General features: G+C 44.2%; 1 protein-coding gene across 1 annotated transcript; it reads right to left on the reverse strand.

The window, feature by feature from the left end:
* Positions 1-1,400: 1,400 nt before the first annotated feature.
* On the reverse strand, positions 1,401-2,242 carry OLIG3 (oligodendrocyte transcription factor 3). Its single transcript, XM_021553078.2, has one exon. It carries the CDS (start codon positions 2,220-2,222, stop codon positions 1,401-1,403), a length of 822 nt encoding a protein of 273 aa, XP_021408753.1. The 5' UTR covers positions 2,223-2,242.
* Positions 2,243-20,955: the final 18,713 nt, after the last annotated feature.

The following is a 20,955-nucleotide window of genomic DNA, read 5'->3' on the forward strand; positions in this document are numbered from 1 at the left end:
CTGGGCGCGGGAAGTCCTGGCGAGACCCAAAGCCATCAAATACGGCGCTTTTCCTCAGCTTCCAGACCCGGACAAAGGCGAAAGAGGCAGCTTGGAATTAATTTTTTACTTTATTTGGAAATCTCATCCAGAAACACTGGTCAATAATAAATATATCGATAGTTATTATCAAGAATATATAAAAAATAAAGACATGGTGGTGTCTTTGAGGCCCCAACCGAAAACAAACGAACGAAATGAAGAATAACATTATTTCAAACAATGTCCCAGGAAAACACATCGAAAAGGAAATAAACAGCAACAAACCTTCTGATTTAGATATACAAATCACCGACCTGGCAAGAACTGACCCGCATGCAAAACCCAACCATAACAAAAAAAAAAAAAATTTAAGAAAACAAAAACAAACAAAACAACAACAAAACCAGCAAACGCTAATAAACCCAGAGCCAGCAACAGAAATTTGTGCTCCAGACAGCTAAATCAACACACTTCACCGAAAGGAGGAGATGGGAGATTTGGCAAAATAGATCTGCTGGAGGGTTGTGCTGTGTTTTGTACTATTTTACTCTTTTTTGTTTTATTTCTTTTTCTTTTTTCTTCACAGAGGGAAGAAGAAAAAACTACCGCAAAAAAACCAAAAACAAAACCAAAAAAACCCAACCCGCATAATAACAAAATCTGCAAAAACAAAACAAACAAATCAAAACAAAAAACCACCAAACCACAAAAACCCCAAACCATAAACCACACTCGAAAACTTCAGTGAATTCCCTCGGAAGTCCCTGTTGCCAGGGGAGCCGCCTGTGGCCGGTCCCCACTGGTGACAAGCTGGGGCGGAAAGCATGCACGCACTCTCTGGTCTACCTTGGGCCGCCACTGCGCTTCCACAGCCAGGTTTGGAGCGGGAAATTTCGGAGGTGTCGCCGTGCACAAGGAAAGAAAGGAAAAGCCCGGGGGAAAAAAGAAGGGGGAAAAGCCCCAAACCGATTTCATCGTCTCTTGGTAGCTGCGAACACTACAATGACAACCATGTCTTTTTTTTTTTTTCCTTTTACATACATTTTAAGGAATCATTTACATTTGATTACCATCAGCGGCATTATTATTATTATTATCATTATTATCATCATTATTATTATTATCATCATCATTATTTTTACAACAGGGACTTTTTTTTCCAGTTTAGTATAATAAGAAAACATCGCCCGAGAAGCCGGGTGGAACATTACCTTTGCAAGGTCCTTACTACACTAATCCCGTGTTACAGGGGGCTTGGCGGGCGGGGGCAGCGGGGGCAGGTCCGTCGGCGGCCCGGGGGGGACCGGCCGCAGCCCCCTGTCCGTCGCTGGGAGTGCCGGCTCCGGCGCAGCCCCAGCGGCCGGGGGAGCCCCGCCGAGTCACTTCAGGAGGTCCTTGGTCTCCCCCGAGATCCTGGCCATGTTGGAGGCGGTGAGGGCCGAGAGGTGGGGCGGGGGAGGCATCTGGCAGATGGTGCAGGGGCACGGCAAGCCAGCCCAGTGTTGGAAGCCGCTGCCGAGCTGCAGGGCAGGGGGTGTCGAGGGGGTCTTGAGCAGGGAGTGTGGGGGCCGGATGGTGCCGATGGCCGGCAGGGAGGCGGAGAGGGAGGAGGAGGTGTTGGCGGAGGACAAGGCACTGCCGAGAATGGGATGCACCTGGTGCACAGTGCCGGCGGCGTGGGGCGGGTGCCCGGCGGAGTGTCCCACCGTGCCGCAGTGAAAGGCCGAGTGGTGTCCCCCGTAGATTTCCCCAACTAGCCTCTTCATCTCCTCCAAGGAGCTGGTGAGCATCAGGATATAGTTTCTGGCTAGCAGGAGGGTGGCGATTTTGGAGAGTTTTCTCACAGAAGGTCCATGAGCGTAGGGCATCACCTCCCGCAGTCCGTCCATAGCGAGGTTTAGGTCGTGCATCCTCTTACGCTCCCGGCCGTTGATCTTCAGTCGCAGCTGCTGCAGGTCCTGCTCCGAAAGCTGCTTCTTGATTTTGTACTTGCTGCCTTCCCCTCCAGTCTTGGAACCGTTCCTGGTGAGGCCTTCCCCAGACATCTTCTGCACCAGATCGTTCTGAGTGGAGGAGACTGAGTTGAGCCGGCTGTCTTGGTGGTGGTGATGGTGGTGGTGGTGGTGATGGTCTCTCAGGTACATCTCATCCATGTCTGGCGAGGAAGCTCTGCTGGAGACAGAGCTAGAGTCAGAATTCATTGTATTCAGGCTTCTGAGCAAGAAACTCTTCCCTGCTCTGGACGTGACAAGACCACTCTCCTTCAAAAAGCAACAAAAACAAAACGAAAAGGAAATAAACGGACGGCAGGGTCTGCCAGCGAAGGGCTGGAAATGTTGGAGGAAGAAGAAAAAACCCCCTCAGCCGTCTCTCTCTCCAATGTCTCCTTCTCTCCCTCCTCACCCGGTTACTCAGCCTGTTTACAGGATGGCTACTTAGTGTATGCTTGGACTAACCTCAGCTTGAAAAAGAGGGGCTTTTATAGAGCTGCAGCAGAGAGCAGAGACAAAAGGAGCCCTCCTATGTATAATGGTCTAGTTAGGATGACGTGCCATTATTCAGGGCGGTGCGCTTTGACTGTCCCATTTAGCAAGGACCCCTATTCATATTCATTGTGGTGCCACCCGGGACACCTCAGCCACGGACCATCAGGAGTCAAGGAGACACAAAACCCTTCTGATTGACACCGCACACTCATCGCTCCGTGTGCGCGCCTTCTCCTCCCCCTGCCTCCTCATTTCCAATATAAAACCTCATCCCGTCTACAGTAGGGAGGCAGGGGGCTGCGAGGGGCTGCGTGCCTGAGAGGGGCCGGCCAGCAAACCCCGGTGGCGGGCGGCAGCGGGCAGAAGCAGCCCGAGGAAGTCCCTCCGCCAGGGCGGGAGGGGTTGGGGGACGTTGGTCGCCCCCGTCCTAGAGCATGCCCGGCTCCACGCTTTGTTTGCCTATCCCTCCCACTTTTCCTGTCCCCCCCGGCCGGGGCGTGTGGTGTGGCACCGGCTGGCCCTCGCTTGGGAGGGCTGGCTGCAACTGCCTCGTACCTGAGTAGCCGCTTTGTTTAAATGAGCGATGAGGATTCGGGCATCAGCCGCGGGAAGGTGCGGGCTGAGAAACCCGCCTCCCCCCGGGCCAGTGACTCCCTTTAAATAAACGGGGAAAGCCAGGGTGCGGCGGCAGACCGGTGTGCTTGGCGGCGGGAGGGGTGGCCGGCAGCCCTGGGGCTCCGCTGGCCTCGGGCTCCGGTGGAGGGGCGGCGCGGCGGGGCGGCCGGAGCCGCCGTCGGTGGGACCGAGGGGGCCGGGCCGGGCCGGACGCAGGCGGGAAGGGAGCCGGCTCGGGGGGCAGCTCTGCAACCAGCCCCAGGCGATCGCGCCAGTAAGTAGAGGGGTCCCGGGCACCGGCCGCAGCCAGCGGCGGAGCGGGGAAGGGAGATGGGTGCGTGGGGCCGAGCTGATGGGGGCTCGGCCGGGCAAGGCGGGCGGGGCACCCGGGGCGGTGGTCGTCACCTCAGCTCTCGGCCGAGCTCCGTGTCTGCCTCTGCCCCAGGCGCGGACTGAACTGGCGTGGCCGCCTGCGACATCTCTCGGGATGGGGAGGTGAGAATTCCACTGCGGGGACGGCGGTGGGAGCAGCCTTCGTGCCCGGGGAAGGGCGTGTGGTCGCCCGCCGTATCCTCCCAGCCCCGGCGGTGCGTACGCCATGAGTGCGGGGCTGTCAGACGGGACAGGACGGGAGCCACCCGCGCCGCCCGGAGCTGGCCCTGGTGTCTCCCTCTCTCTCGAGAAACTGACTGGCTGAGTGTCCACTTTCCAAAAGGTGCATAGGGGCTGGTAGAAATCTCAGCAGGAATTCGTTCCTTCAAAGTGTCCATTCCCCGAGGAGGGCGAAGAGTCAGAAAAAGAGGGATATTTTCGTCCGACTGAGTTTAACTGTGGTTAATCTGCAGAGCAAAATTAAAGCTTTCGGATTCCAGCACTGTCAGTAAATCCTGCGGTGAGAAGGGAAGAAAAGAAAAGAAAAGAAAAGAAAAGAAAAGAAAAGAAAAGAAAAGAAAAGAAAAGAAAAGAAAAGAAAAGAAAAGAAAAGAAAAGAAAAGAAAAGAAAAGAAAAGAAAAGAAAAGAAAAGAAAAGAAAAGAAGAAAAAAAAGAAAAGTTTAGGGGAGTGCATCATAAGTAACTGCACGCGATCTCGGCTTTGTCACGCTTTCACTGTGAAAGCCGTAAACCGCCCCGGACTTCACTAAACTGACAGGTTTGCCGGCCATAAGGCAGGAAAATCGGCCGGGCCCGGAGTCCACAGTGCCGTCCGACCCCACAGAGCCGGGCGCCTCCATCTCCGCACCCTGCAGAGCCGCTCTCCTGGTGGTTCCTGGGGGCTGCCCGCTCCTCCCTGCGTCCTTTTCTCCCGTAGAGCTGGAATGAAGCAAATAAACAAGAATTGATACGGTGACGGCGGCAGCGGCACAAAAGCGGGCAAGATCGGGAAAAAGCCCCGGTTTGGAGGCTGCTCGAGGGGCTATAGCTCCCACCTTTCGTCCCCGCGTCCGCCGCTCCGGAGCAGACGCGCAGCTTGTTTTGGGAAAGTTCAAGTCCGACGGGGACAGAGAAGAGGAAGGCAAAAAGATGCTGTCGGGGGACAAGCAACAGGAGGGGTCCTGTCCTCACCTCCGGCAGGGCGAGCTGCTCCTGTGTGCTCCGCTCACCTGCGGGCTTGGGGTTTCCTCGGGATGGGGCCGGGGGACGATGCCGGACTACGGAGCCGCCGGTGCACTAGAGGGGCTAGAGGGGCGGGAAGACAAGGTGGGCTTGTCACTCGAAGGAATATTACTAACAATTTTCTCTCCCTTTCCCCGGGGATGTCTCTGCTTCCCAACGCGCTTGTGTGGCTGTGCGGGCCAGTCGCGCCTGCACTGCCGCAATATCTCCCTCACGGGACGGGGCGGCTGGACTCGGCTCCGCTCGGGGTCGCCTTAGGCCAAAGGAAGGAGTTGGGAAAGATACACAAGGTTAAATCCCGAGTGCAGGCAACGCCGCCAGGAAAGTCGTTTCGGAAATAAGCAGCCTTTCTCCAGCTTGATTGCTGGTCGTAACACTGCCTGAAACGTCCAGCCTTCCTCGCTGCTTTCCTTTCCAGCCCTAAAGAAAGAGGATAAGATAGATGAATAAAGGAAAGAGACACAGATAAAAGGAGAGGGAAAAAAAGAGAAAGAGACAGAGAAAGAGAGAAAGAGAGAAAGAGAGAAAGAGAGAAAGAAAGAGAGAAAGAAAGAGAGAAAGAAAGAAAGAAAGAAAGAAAGAAAGAAAGAAAGAAAGAAAGAAAGAAAGAAAGAAAGAAAGAAAGAAAGAAAGAAAGAAAGAAAGAAAGAAAGAAAGAAAGAAAGAAAGAAAGAAAGAAAGAAAGAAAGAAAGAAAGAAAGAAAGAAGGAAGGAAGGAAGGAAAAAAAAATAGGCACAGCAGAGCGATGCGTGGGAATTGTCACTCTTGGGCGCAGCCAAGTGGGAGAAGACCCTCCCGGACACTTTCCGGCTGAGCCGGCGGAGAGCGGCGGGGCCGCCCCGTCCCGTCCCGGCGGCGGGCGGGGATCCGCACTGCCTCGGGGCGCTCGCCACTGTCGCTCCGCGCCGGACAAACGCCCGCCATCCCCCGGCCAGGGACATTCGGGATAGGGCTGCGGAGAAGTCGCGGTTCAGTCAACAGCGAAACTGCCCCCGACGGCACAGCAACGAAATTAACCCCCAGAAGTCAGAAAACCAAATGTTTCACTATTCGAGGAGTCGGAGAGGGTGAAAAATACGGCTAGGTCGTAGCTATATTAAATCAACGTGCTCTATCCCGTCTTTTAATTTCTATTTTCATAAAGGCACAGAGATTTGGTGAGGAAGGGAAATGTGTCTTTTCTGGAAGACTCAGAGTATCAGGCGCAGGAGCGCCCCGTCCCGCACAGCGCCGGCACCGAGCCGGACCGTGGGGGACTCAACCCGCTACGTACCCGGCGGCGGCTCATGGGGACGATTTTGAGTTTAGAGGCTACTCCGAATCGAAATAGTGCGTTTTCAAATACTGGATTTTAGTTAATAGATGCACTTTAAGGCGGTGTCCGATTTTGAATTATCATAGAGTTTGGTATAGAAATTGGATGTACTTTGCTCTTGCACAGTTTCACTATGACAGAATATTAAATCTTGTCTCCCTTTGACTTTATTAATCTGGCCGGCAACATAAAATCTAATTAATTACATGAAAACTGCTTACACCAGTATTATGTATTTTTCTTTCGGGTTTATTAGAAGCCTATTAGTTTTCATGGTTTATTGCTATTAGTTTTCGCTATGTCTGTTTGGTTTTAATTTAATTTTGACATTTTACAACAGTGCTTTCAGTATAAATGTAGTTATAACAGTTAGCACTACAAGTAGTTGTTGAGACAATTGAAGAAGACAAGATCACTGCATTAAAAGAAAGCTCTCAGCTGGCTCTCTGTGAGAGAAGGGCTGCTTCAAAGGGGTTGTGCTGCACCTCACTGGGTGCTAAAGCTGAAATTTGGTTGTTTCTAAACAGCGCACATTTTATTTTAGAGAGGACGGCTGAAATTCCCTAACTGCTTGCAGCTTTTGCTCAAGATGTACTAATGGATTTCATTTAGATCGACGGTATAATTCAGATTGATAGCATCTTGTCATCTGACACTTTGACATCGCTAAAGTGAATAGGCTGAAAGACTGTTTTAGTTCTTGTGTTTATCGTGAATTTGCTTTCTGGTAGCAGGGCAATATGAGGGCAGTGACTGGGAAGGGAAAAGAAGGCTGTTCTGGCTGTTGTAGTAAAATTCTGCAGACAGACTTAGATATAAAATTCTTCTGCCTGGATAGAGAAAAAATATTTTCCATTCATATAATTCTAAATTCGTTGGCAACAAGGGGTCAGAACAAATTCTCCACATTCTGTAATTATGAACCTAGATCACTTACTTTTATCTTCAAAGTATTCTGTGGAAGACAGCAGGATTAGGTCCATACCAGGCACTTCTTTGGAGATAATTTAAACTTAAAGGAAATAACTGACAGACATTCCAGCGCAGTTAATTAAGTGTGATGTTTTATTTTCTGTATTTAAATACTGATTTGCAAAACTTCTGGAAAAAGTATGGCACAAAACCCTAATAATAAAATCTAAAAAGTCAAAGTATAATTCATTAGAGATGTGCAAAATGTTAATCCTCTGATACATGACATTTGCTACTAAAAGTATGAAATTATTTTCCATAAATAATAAAAAACCTTTAATCAACAGTTTGCACATAATTCCTTTTTTTTTTTTTTCCTTGTAGTGACTGTACCTGAAACCTGCATTCTACAAATAAAAGATTCTAGAAAATCAGTTTGAATGTTTCTTCAGCTATCAGACATGCCATAGTAATAACCAACAGTGAAATATTTTATCATCTTTGGATTTCCAGGGGGAAAAAAAAGAACAACAAACCTGTCAGTGTTATTGATTATGCATCCACTAAATAGTTCAAATTTAGCTGGTTGGTAAAACATGCATTATCTCCTAAATACAGCCACAGAGCTGGGACTGGACTGTGACACACGTTTTCCATGTGTAGTGCTCAGACGGTGGTGGACATTTCAGGAATGTCAAATGGGCTAAACTTACAGTCCTGGCAAAAAAACCTTGTCGCATTGTTTGGAATCACATGTGGCTTGACACAGTGTTGAAGGATAATAATTCTGCTCAAAGGCCTGTATTTATTTTCACCTTTATGTTCTGGCCCATATTTACACTTAAAATATTAACATTCTCAAAAGAACACATTTTCTTTTTATTTCTGCTCTTCCATGTAATTTGCAGTTATTTGCATTCTTATTACTGTGAACTTTCTCCATCTCTTACACTTGCTACTGAAACTCACACAAATACTTTTAAGAATTCTCTCCCTCACTGCTTTAGATAACTGATGATTACTATGTTATTGTTAAAGTCATAGAGGGTATTTAAATATCAGCTGTAAACAAGGTGGGAGATGGATACAGAGTACAGGAGAGTTGCCCTCATGCTCCCTCCATATCCTCCCCTTCAAAAACCCCAGATGTGCTGAAGTTAAGTAAGCTTCCCAAATATTTACAGTTATCTCAGTGTGAAAGCATTGGTGTTCTAACCAATAAAGATTGAAATATTTTACCATCTCAGAAGCAAGTTAATGCAATTTAGTTTTCATAGCTATAGTGAAAAAAATAAAGTCATAGAAATTATTGAATAAATTTTCCACTACAGATTCAAAAGCATGGAAGACTCATTAAAGAGAAAGAAAAAAAATCCTTGTCTTATTTTGTATCTCAATTTTAAACAATACATGTTTCCAGTGAATATTTACAGGTTGATAATACGCTAGTACAAATTCTAGAAGACACAACAAAAATTATCTGCTGTCTATTCACAAACCTTTGCCATGTCTCAGTGTTTGGGGATGGACGTATGGACTGCCTTCAGCACCCTTGAATAGAAGTCTATTGTGTGGGCTTGTTCCATTGGGATCAATGGGACAACATGTGCAGTGAGATGCTAATGAACACCAGAAACGATGGTAAAATCTGGCCTGGCTAAGGCATAAGGCTGTTTTTACAAATCACTGCTGAGAATCTTGCTATACTTCTTTCAGCTATGCTGTTGAAATTTCAAATATTCAGGGACACTTTACTATATAAGTTTTTTACATAATTTAAATCACATTTTCCCACCCTTACAATGTGAATAATTCTCCATTCTTGTCTTGTTTAAAGTTGCAGATTAAGGCAGTCCCTTTTCAGTGACAATTGCACTGTTAATGTAAATGTGATTCCAGAAATGGAAAATAAAATACACTCGAGGAAAATAACATCAAACACAAGTATAAAAGAGAAGAATGATGGTCAGAAAGCAGGCTCACGGGAAAGGATAGTGTTGGCAGCATGTAGCCTATGGTCATTTGCCCAGTGCACCTGCAGAGCTCCACATCAGAAATGTTCAGTCCCACATTAAGGGGAGGGACAGCCCCAGCCCATCTCAGAGAAGCCCCCAGGCAATGGTGCCTCTGCAGGGGCAGTCGTGGCCTGGTGAGTGCTCAAAGCCAGGCACAGGGCTGCAGTGCTGGAGGAGACGGGTGCTTTTCTTGGTCCCCCCTTCAGCCTGGGCTGGGACATAGCATGTATCATTTGAATGGAAAACCTACAAACCTATGCATATAACATTGGGAGCCTGTAATTCTTGGCAGCTTGGAGCAGGCTTAGAAGTGCTCAGACACAATAGTATTGAGGATCATAAAAGTCCCACCTCTGTCTCTTAAAAGAGAGAGAGAGGGAAAGAAGACAAGGTCCACTAACACCATCTTTTCTCACCAGCTTATGGCAGAGGTTAATTATTAACTATTGAAACACTGACAAACTGTGGTGCTTGTTTGCTTATTATGAGGCCTGTCAGGGCCAGAACCAAACCTTACTGAATCTGACTGATGTCTCCTGGTTTCAATAGACTCAGAGGTCAGGCCCCTAAAATTCAAATCACCAGTGCTGTTCCTCGCAATAAAGAACCAGTGAGAACTTTGAGGAAGAGCTTAATTACTCCAATGAGATCATTTAGTTTTTAAACAAAAATGCTTTAATAGGAGGCAGACCCTTTCATATTTATTTCCCAAGAAGGAAATTGATTAGCAAAATGTTAATAATGAGATTTTAAAAGAGTTCATGCCATCCATAGACACCAAGCTCAGCTAAAGGAGCTCACATTTTCTTTCCAACTGCCAGTGCTAAGAAAAACTGTTTTCAGGGAAGGGCCCATGGATGGAATGCAGGTCATCTTCTCTAGTTTGCTAATACCACTTCTGTAATAATTTTGCCTGTTATTCTTTTGCATCCAAAGCAAGGGTTTGTGCCCAGTAGCAGCAATTTCATGTATCCAGATCTAGCCTAAAGCTATCATCTCTTTGTCAGGAAGACACTTCCTTGCAGAGGTGCTTAGCTGGGTCTATGAGAAAACACAACCTTCATATGGAACTCAGTGGTTTCAGACACTGCCAGCAAATTTAATTTAGAGAAGAAATACATGGGACATGAGAGATACCCTGGTGGAAGTTAGTACCCTCTGCCTGGCTGTCAGAAATACTTCTGACTAGGAGCGTGGGATGGAACAGGATCTTGGGAGCTACAGCTTCTTCTCAGCCACTTTGTAAGCAGCAAAACAAACAGCTGGCATTGGCTTTCCTTTCAGATATTTTGTATACTCGGGAAGGTGAGAGTTCTAAGGTTCTTCCAGACACAAAGAATATATTTCTGGAATGGGATGATACACATAATCCAGTCTCATGTCTACTACACGCTAAGAATTACTGCCTGTAGTATGGCAAGAACAACTGACCCAAAAATATGGATACACTGAAATGTGTAAAACCTTCACTGTAGGACATACTGTGTAAATAGTATAGTATAGATAGACAGATAGATAGACAGATAGATAGATAGATAGATAGATAGATAGATAGATAGACAGATAGGTAAGACTAGGCAACAAAAATCAGAACTATAAATGGTAAAGAAGCAAGAAATTATATGTGTTTTTAATTTTATAGCTCTGCATGACTTATTATAACAGATGCAGTGGGAAGTAATTATTCTCACCACTGCTGAAAATAAAATTTAATTTAAAATTACCTTCATATGAATGTATGCTTGGAGTTGTTTTCTCACCAGTTTTGTTACTAAGAGCTGGCCGGTACCCATAATGGATAATCAGCATGTTGCATCTCAAGATTTTGCAGATATCACTGCGTTTTTCCTAAATTGCAGAGGCCCAGTCTTGCATTGTTAGTGAATGTGGACTATTCAAGATGCCCTGAAGATTTGGGAGGGTGGATAACCTCCCTGGTTTTCAATATTTTAAGGATTTACCTCTATCTGAAGTTTTATAAAGTCCTTTCTACACTGAAAAATTTTGTGACTTTCCAAAATCACTAGAATCCACATACTTAATGCCTTTGATCTCGATATTCATGGCATCCTTTCTCATGTATTTTTATTGAAATAAGAGTTGGAGTTGCAAAAACAGCAAGCTAACAAAATATCAACACAAACTTGGTGCATTTCACTAATGAGAAAAAGACCCACTGGATTTTGTACTGCCTTACTCTGATATTAGTAAATTCATATTAAATATATTGACTTCAATTAATATTCAGTTCAGTACTCCATGCCTTTTAAAGATAAAAGTAAGTGGAAGAGATCATCTTTGTTATTTTAGCAACATTTTCATTTTCTTCAGACTATTTAATATACTCTCAAAATTTCTGGGCTGAAAATTGTAAAACAAATACATACTTATTAGAAATTTTTAAAAAAATCACTGTAAGGACATTATTCAGGGTATAGAAAGTTTTTTTGTCTGTTTGCATGATTTTTAATCTGGTTGTATATGGTCCTGTCCCTCATAAGTCACAGCAAACAATATAGTATTCCACAGGAGCTTTTATCCTAGTGAGCAGAAAGTGAGCAGAAAGACTGAACAAAAGATTGAATTAATTAATTAATTGATGAATGTATTTAAATAAGGCTCCACCTGCTCTGCTTCAAAAATCTCTCACTATACTACAGAGAGGTTTGTTACACTAATATCAAAGCCTTCATCTTGATTTTTGAACGAGATGATTTGTACTTGGAGTGATTGGCAAAATTCAAGATATGCAGCATAAATGCTGCCTTTGCTGATGTGTGTAATACCAGGAAATCGCAACCTAAAGGCGACAAGGAAGGCCATCTATCCTAAATGAAATGGGGAAAAGTAGATTTTCCCACTTCTTTTTCAGAAATACCTAACACACTTGTTTCATCTTAAGGATTTGCCTTGCTAGCATGAATGGTTCACTGACATGAAGAATTTAATTTAATATGAACAAAGGCACTATTTTAGGATTTTTTTTGCTTTTATATTCTCAACCCAATAATGCTTTCTTGCCTTACATCGACAGACAAGATGTATGGTAACAAACTGCATGGGACAAGACCTAGTTTGCCTGCCAGACACCAGCAGAATTTGCCAAAAGTTTGCAGAAGGGCTGCTCTAAAATAGAGAATGGCGAAAGCCGCCGTGGTTGTAGCTCCTTACTGGGGTTATAGCAGTGCCCCACCGGTGGCACTGAAGAGAAGGAGCTGGTGGCTAAGGGGTGTTGGATTAAGAGGGGTGGGAGTGGGATTTGTGCGTCCCCCCGTCCCAGACAAAGGTCCCTGTCCCCCGCAGGAAGGTGCTGAAATGCAAAGCGAGCTCCCAGCTCCTTTTCTCTCTCTTGGTGGCATTTGGAAGTGTAAAGCTTTGAATACCAATTGCTTGAACTGGACATATGTGAATCTCTTCTAATCCTACTAATCCCGTCCCCGAGTGCTTCTTTGTATGTGGAGGCAACACACATAGATCTAAGTGAAAGTGGCCGTAATCCTGGAAATGTGGAAAAATGTCCCAGTGTGGGAGTTGGGAGAGGGAAAAGCTCCCCAGCGGAGGGAACCCGCTGGAAGAGCTTTGTGTTTGTGGGGTGAGCGAGGGGCAGCAGTGGGGGCAGGGGAGACATGAAGGAGAGCTCTCACCTTCCCTGAGCCGCGAGGAGGAAAGCAAACCCACCCAGCGGGAAAGCTCCCTTTGCAAACAGCCATCGCACACTTGAGCAAACCCGCAGAACTGAGACAAAGTTTCCAAACGCTGGGAAATTCACCCACCGGCAGCTTTCAGCAGTGTGAGCTCAGCAGGCAGGGCACTAATGTGCTGACTTCATTATTTCCCGACCTCGCCCCGCTGAATGGCAGATCTGTGGAGGGAGCGGTGCGCTATCACTCCATCCTTCCCTGGCCACAAAGATAGGGAGAGGAGCTGGGATCATGTACCCTATGTACCCTGTCACCGGCCCTGGGTCTGTCTTGGAGGCTGGGGTGGGGGGGGACCCTCTTACCCTGCGCGGATGTGAGAAGTGGCGAACAGCAACAGGGCAGCAGAGACCGATGTGCTCTTCATTCCGCCTCTCTGGAAACTGATTTCAGGCAACAAACCCTCTAACTTTGCACGGGTAAAAGGACAGAGACGGCAAAAGCTTCCGTGTCTTTGATTCAACACTGAAACCCCAGCATCTGATCAGGCTGCTATTTAAAATTAACACCCACCTGGACGCTAACAAACCCTATGGGTTTTCCAAATATACAAGTCATATAATTCAGCCACACGAATTTCCCAAATGTCAGACAGCTAATTTACATTTTCTTGGCTAGTCACTGAATAAAACGTGTTTATACCCCACAGTAGATCGTGTACAAGGAAATTAATCTGGTTTTTGTATGTGCTTTCAAAATATTTTAAAATATGGAGCAATTGATAACATTATTTGCCAGGCAAATCTTTATTTTGCTCAATAAATCTCTAAATAAAACCATGTTAGGTAAGAAAATCTAAGGCTATATATTCTCTTGGAGTTGACTTTTTTATTACCTCACCAGACTTTGTGCTTTCATAAATATGTGTCAACTGAAATTAACCTGCTGTTTAGAGATAGTATAATCCCAAAATCAGCCTGGGGACTGCAAGCCTTTTTTTTTTTTTTTTTTTTTTTTTTTTTTTTTTTTTTTTTTTCACATGAACCTCCTGAATGTCACAGGGACAGAAAATGAGGCTAGATCTTTAACTTTGCATTGATAAAGCAATAAGATTGCCTCTTGGAAACATGTTAAGACAAAACTCATGGTGCATAAAATCACTTCATTAGCAGGAAACAGCCCAGGGAAGAGTTTTGCCATGTGCATCAGAGGACACATAGGATAAAATGGGGTGAGAATAAAACTTATCTAAGCCTAGCTCTGTGGACATGACCCTGCTGCTGGCTGCAGAAACACTGCTCACATGGAGAACAAGTCTTGGCATTCAAGGGACACTGCTGATGTTGCACCAAACAGCTCCTCAAAATCCAGCAGTGCTGCCCCGCCGGCAGGCTGGCAGGGAGAGAGAGTACAGCCCTTCTGGGCAGAGACAATCCACAGAGCCAGGACACACTGGCACAGTTGTTTCCTACTTTAGACTTCCCAGACAGGGAAGAGAAGGAAAACAATTTGTCTGCAGGGAAGCTTTGTCTCTTTAATTTGTATTAAAGAGCCCTGTGGCCCAAGGGTGCCTGTGGTGTTATCCCCCTCAGGACACCAAGCATTTTACCAGCAAAGCAAGGGTGCTGTTTTTTCTATCAGTGCTGAGAGTTGTGCCACATCCCAGGCTGTCTCCAGGCCCTTAGCCCAGAGGCAGCAAGTGTCCCATGTCCATATTGCTGAGATGCCCTCAAGAGGAAGCTGTCTGCAGGGACTCTTCCTGCTGGCTGGAAGCCACAGCCATGCAGCAGCCAGATGGCCATTTCATGGCATGACTGATAGAGCCTTCAGCCTTACTCGTGCTCCAGCATGTCTGGTGACATGATGACCCCCAGCTGCTGTGGATGACGTTGCCTCCCCCTGAGAGCCCTCTGTTCCATTTTGAACAGGACCCAGTGCTCTCCCCAGCCTCAGCCTGTGCAGAGGGGCAGCAGTGGAGCCTGTAAGAAACAGGTACCCTTGATGTGTAAGCACAGGCAATTCTCAGAGGATTGCATCCAGACAAAATTTTCATGATGCTGTCGGTCCTCCCAGTCTTGGTCTAGTCACTCCGCCCATCTAGTTGAGATGTGCCCTGAAGGAGCAGTGCAGCTCCACTAAAAGCCTGTATTTTTTATGAGATGATAGTTGGTAAAGCTGCAGGCAAGGTCAGAATCTTTATCCTGCCAAGGTGACCTGGTGTTGTACAGGGCAGTGGAAATATGGCACATGGGACATAACTTATGTCAGGACAAGATATCTTAAAAGACAAGGTCCTTCTACAAGTGCTTCAAATGCTGGTTGGCAAGGGCCATGCCTGGGGGTGACCCATAAGGCAGGACAGTGCAGGTATGGCCAGATCAGCCTCAGCCTGTTGTGCAGCTGTGTAAGGGTGTGGGCTGATACCAGTGGACTAGTCCTCATTTGCAACTAAAAGCTGTAGCATAGGCACTGCAATGTGCCACAGTGAAGAATATCAAGTCTAGATGTTGCTAGCAGCATAATCTATTGACACCTTGGCACATCAATTTTCGGACACAGGCAGGCTTTTCCCCCCTAACTCTGACATATATCAAGGGCATTATATCCAGGATACATAAGCTAGGGTTCTCATTGTCATTCTCTTTGATGGACTCACACCAACAAGGGATCTGACCCTATTTCTATAATCTGCCCCAAATGCCAATGACTAGAGTCTGTTTCAATTTAAAGCAATGAAGCATTAATATCTTTTAAAAGAATTTAGTTTCAAATTATTTCAAACAAAATGAAAAGATGTGGCACTCTATAGGCCACTGAAATCAATTGGGTGAATTTGGAACTTAGTATTTACTGTTGGGATCTACACAAATTCAAGAGCCAAAGGCAAGATTAGTTGGATTAGTGCTTCAGTGGTCCTTCATTATCCATTTCTCCCTCAGTGACATGATTTGTGTCTTCAGTTAACTGTGCTTATTAAATGAGAATGATGAAGAATTGAAGTAAAAATACATAAGTAAAAGGAGGATGTTGAATCTTGTTAATCTTGTTTAGAATGTTAGAGCATTTCATTAAATAAAATATTTAATTGATGTTTACTACATTTTCTTCCAGTGTTTAGTCTAAGAGTCTTACTCTGACATTGGAAAAGAGAAAAACAGAAATGTCTTACAATTTGCTTACTTACCACATTGAAGATAGGCAGAAAACAGAATCAGGTCCACCTGAACATGGGGTTCCTGAGCAGAGACCACTCTTTTATTCCTCTAGTTTATACTGCTTTCTAGGCTGTGATAACAACTGGAGAACCACTTGCTTTTGGGGATCCCAGTCTGTCTCCTGTGGCAACAGCAGAGGAGGAAGGAATGCCTTAATGGTGTGAATCCAGACTTGGCTCTGCTGCAGACACTCTCAACAGTAGGCCAGTTTTACAGTCTTGCACAAGGATATCCTGATGCACTGGAGAATCAGGCTGCTGTTCTGGAAAGTGAAACTTATTGGTCAGTTGACCTGAAAAATTGTCTCTTTTTACTGGAGCATCAGCTGACATTAACTGTAAGTAAAAAGAGTGAAGGGGACTTGCATGTGGCACAGACAATAGATGGGACATGAGCATAACATCTACTCAAATCTTCCATTAAGTCAGCAGCTGAATCTGAAATCATCCCAACTATTTACTCATCACGTGGGTAGAAACTATTTCCCAGGGCACATTTCAGTCAGCCTTTTAAATAGCCTGTTAAATCAAAATAAATATGACCACATTACTTTTTAATTTTTCACTGTTTCAAACCAGGTTTAATTAGGCACACTGCAACCTTGAAAAAATCTAAGAAACAGGGAAGTTATATTGATTCTTTATTGTCACTTTAATTGTCTATTCTGATGTGTTAAAACTGAAACAATCTTCCAGCTGCAATGTCTAATGAACTCCAAGATCAAACATGATCTTGCTAATTATGGAGTTAATGAGGACAAGTTCACAGGCAGAGTTAAGTTAGTAACTACATGTTTCAAAGCATCTTGAAGCTCAATAAGATCTTCATTTGGTGTTATAATGGTATACAGTTTGCATTTCTTCTTTCTGAACATGTTACAGAAGGGCACCCTATGTATGTTATATGCTGCTAATCATGTGCAAACGACACAAAGACAACTTCAATAAATTAGGAAACTGACTGTTTATAAATCAACTCAACATCGAAATCTCATTTACATTTCTGCTATCCCATGTAATGTGTTTACACACAAATAATGACAACATTAGCATGGGAGGGGGACAAATTTAAATTCTACAGCATGTTTCTGAAACTAAACCATCAAGAAAAGGCAATCAACATTGTAAATGAGCATACAGGCATTTAGATTTTTAAAAAGATGCACTACTAAATCAGGCCTTTCAACTCAGATAGCAAAATGAACCTTACAGCTGTATCCATTTCAAGGGCATGCTTACACTGGGCACAAGTAGGATAGGAGAGTGCTGTGTTTGAAGAAAGCTACTTCTTACTCATGCTAGGAAAGCTTGTACCTAAAAATTATTGTTTCTAGAATTGTTTGTAATGAGAGTTCATTCTCTATTTATTTCCTCCTCTTCCTCCTCTTTTAAAATTTTTGATAACCTTGGAGTTATAGCCGCTCCTTGTGTCCTTTCAGAGTAGACACTCCTGAAGGATATGTAAGGTCTGTAATTGTAAAAACAAACAAACAAACAAACAAACAAACAAACAAACAAACAAACATCCCACAGACAACCACCTGCATTAGTAGAAGCAGCAGGAGTTGGTCACAGTGGCAAGAGTTTGTCTGCATCCAGCAAGCAGCTATGCTGGATTAAGCAATCAAACCCATGTGCCTTACATTAAGGAAGCCATGTCATATGGAAATAAAGATCATTTAACAACACACTGGGAATACTTTAGAGTTCACACTTCTGGACCCAGAACAGTAAAGTAGGAGGTATCAGATAAAGGCTCAGAAATACCAATAATGACCATGAATCCTTGAGAGGTTCAGGCAAGCAATGGAGCCAGGAGTAGTGCTGTGTAACATAACTACCTCTTGATTTAGAAATATATTATTTCAAATTTATCTTACAAGTACATGACAGATCTATCTCCATTCAAGTAAGTGGAGAAGGACAGGTGCACAATATGCAATTTTACTTTTTCATTAAATCTGGTTTTATACAATGTAGTTCTTCAGGCTGTGGTTATGTGAGCCATTTTTTGGCATCAGTACTGCTTTATTTGCTTCTTTTTCCTGCATCATGTCCTCCTCTATGCTACTGCAGCTGTTCTCATGACCCCTACAGCAAACCATATCAAGGAACTGACCTGGGTGAGAATAAAACAGTTATATTTTTTCTGGATTATTTTCCAATCAGATTAGTTAATGTCTTCATTTACCACAGTGCTATAAAATTCTTTGTGCTAACACGGGAGGGGACAGATGGGAATGGAAGTAGATGCATAAAGGAAGTGAGGAGGACAATGAGAGGTGGTTTAAACATCACTGCCACAATATGTATCACAGTCTCAGTTTACTGATTCAAGACATAATTTCCATCCCCTTTTGTCCCACCCAGACAAAATCCTGTTCCTTAATAACTCTCAATATTTCTGAATGAATTTTTCAGCATCTGCTTTTATCCAAAGTGGCATCACCCAGACACCCAGCATGAGGATTGGGGAGATAGCTGTTACTTAGTCTGCAAACCAAGCATCACTTAGATCCGTATTTAAACAGACTGTTTAGAAAAAATTTTTCAAATACTCATAGGTGAGGTGGCAATGTTAAGATGCTTTCATTTGTGGTCAACTGACATGGCCCAACAGTTTCTACCCTCTTGACAAAGTTTCATTTGGAGGTTATTATTAATGTCAACCAGGAGCTTAGAATAAATATAAGAAGTTCAGTCTGTGGTACTGAATCCACGTATCCTGAAATCAATCTTCAGAACAATTTCCTTTGTTATAACTAGCTTATGTCCTCCTCTCTTAGTGAACTGCATTGGATGCTTCCTTTCCCAGTACCAGCAAAGGGAGGCAGGACAGCATTCACACTTCCCTCTCCTTTTCCGCTGCTCCCATTTGCTGCCCAGTGTTCAGCTCCCTGTCATTTCTGTTAATGTGTCTAGGTAGTGTTTCTCTTGGTCATCCTCACTTCAGGGAAATTGGTTTTCATTTTATGGCTCTGGGTGTGAAACTTTGCATCTGAAATATGTGTCTGTGCAGTCCCCTGTGAGCATGGAAGAGGATGTGAGCCATCCTCAGCATACTGGTGGCTTTGCCACAATGCATACAGCATTTTTGTTCAGCATACTGGCTTGTTGTTCAGCTCTTCCCCAGGCCTGGTCTGAAGAATTTAGACCTCTCACTGTGGGGCTATGAATAGAAAGGTAAGGGAAATCACTAAGCCAGCAGTGTAACGATGCCAAGGGTGAGAATCTTATTTCTTTAATATAAATAAGACTGCAGATAGAGCTTTCTCGGTGGCAGATACCCTGAGAAGTCAAAACTGGTTCTTAAGAGTTGGACCTACAAAATGGTCCCGTAGAAACTCTTGGGTAAAGGAAGGGACATAAAAGAGAAGCTAGAAATTAAGGAAAAACCTTGAGATCTTTCTGGGTAGAGTGACTTTTTGATTTGCATTATACTTGAGTAGTCTGCATGAGCAAAAACTGGTGCAGCATGACACCAGTTATTTCTAAGCTGGGGAGAGTGTTGGCCATGTAATAAAGGAGAATATCTATCCTATTATGTCTTCATGGAACAGAAAAAATCCTCTAAAATAATTTTAATTAGAATTATCATTTTTCTTTACAACACAAATTCTAACTCATTGCTTTGCATGTTGTGGTGCAACAAGTCCTTTTTAAGCAGTCCCTCAATACTACCAAAGGTTTTCTTACACTACTTAAAATAGGGAATGTTTTCCCATCCTACATGGCCTTTGGTTTCCATTCCTTTCAGTGTGATTTCTTCTTTGTTTCTTTTCTGTGCTAGGAGATGATAATGAGGCTCACACACCTTCTGCTTTAGTGCTTGGAAATCTACCCTGGGTTTAGCTTAGATGCAGCGAGCTGAGAGGCTTCCCCCTACACGCCGCCAATTTTCAGTGCACTCATATGTGGCTGACGCGGTAGGGGGCTAATCCCAACAGCAAACATTATACTCTTTCCATACGCACTTACACTTTAGAATCAAGGGTAAAAAGTTCTCTTTGAAGCCCATTTTCTCTGAATGGTCTGGCAAGCTAACGTGAACTTCCCAGATTCTGGCCAGAATTCAAATGTATCGCTGCGCAGCTCAGTGACGGTTGCAATTGTTCCAGGCCCTCCCAGTACACCGGCCTTCCTGTAGCATGCGATGAGAAGGACATACTTCTTTTACAAGAAGTAAGAAGCCATTTATTTAAGTATGGCTACAGGCAACATACTTGAGCAAAGTTTACCCACAGAAAATTCGTCTATTTTTGTTCATCTGCTGTCTCCAATGACTTATGTTTCAGCAGGTATCATTGTAGAAACAGAAATAAGTGGTTTAGGGAAATTATTTCTGATCACTGGACATAGGTTGAGCTGGCAAGTCTGACCAATGGAAAAATGTTCAGAAGCTCATGCCCTTTTTCATTTCAATAACAATAGAGACACATTCTGTGCTCAATCTGGAAGCAAATGTTGCCCATATTTGGATCTCAGTGGGAGCTGTGCATGTGGAATTTGGCCCAAAGTGTTGTGTTGCAAGATGCTTGTTATGCTTGCCCTGCTTTAAATCTTGATTCTTCCTATTTGTAGGACAAATGCCATTTGACTGTGACTGAGTCTGTATTAAAGTAAGTATCAGACTGAAAACAGATTTTTGCTGTATATGTACAAAGGGATGGAACAGATTAAGTTTGCTGATCTCTTGGGGGATGCTTGAAACTGGACTGGTACAAGATCCACATCTGTTGTATATCATCCAGGATGGGTATTTTTGTACCAAATTTTTATCAGGTCCTTGAATTCATAGGCAGGTCTTCCTTCTAGCTATGGTTCCAAAGAAAGTAGACAATATTTACAGTATTATATATTTGCAACTGTTTCCTATATTAATCTTATTTTATTGGAACACTAGTAAATTTTCAGATTAAGTGTGGTGTACAAAAGTGGGTATGCTTTATGCACTCAGTTTCAGCTCTTTGAAACCAGGACAATAAAAGGAATCACAAGCAGGCTTCTGGGGAGAAATCTGCTTTCATCCTTACGTGCAGGAAAGAGAAAGCTTCCAATCAGACTAATTCAGAAGGGGGCAAAACATCTTTAGTGTGCTCTCATTTTTGTCTCTGAACTTTGCT

The sequence above is a fragment of the Lonchura striata genome, chromosome 3 (assembly GCF_046129695.1).
Source record: "Lonchura striata isolate bLonStr1 chromosome 3, bLonStr1.mat, whole genome shotgun sequence".
In the NCBI taxonomy this organism is placed as follows: domain Eukaryota; kingdom Metazoa; phylum Chordata; class Aves; order Passeriformes; family Estrildidae; genus Lonchura; species Lonchura striata.

What these genes read in the sequence shown, in the direction of transcription:
- OLIG3 (XM_021553078.2), bottom strand. Translation starts at nt 2,222, where the DNA reads ATGAATTCTGACTCTAGCTCTGTCTCCAGCAGAGCTTCCTCGCCAGAC.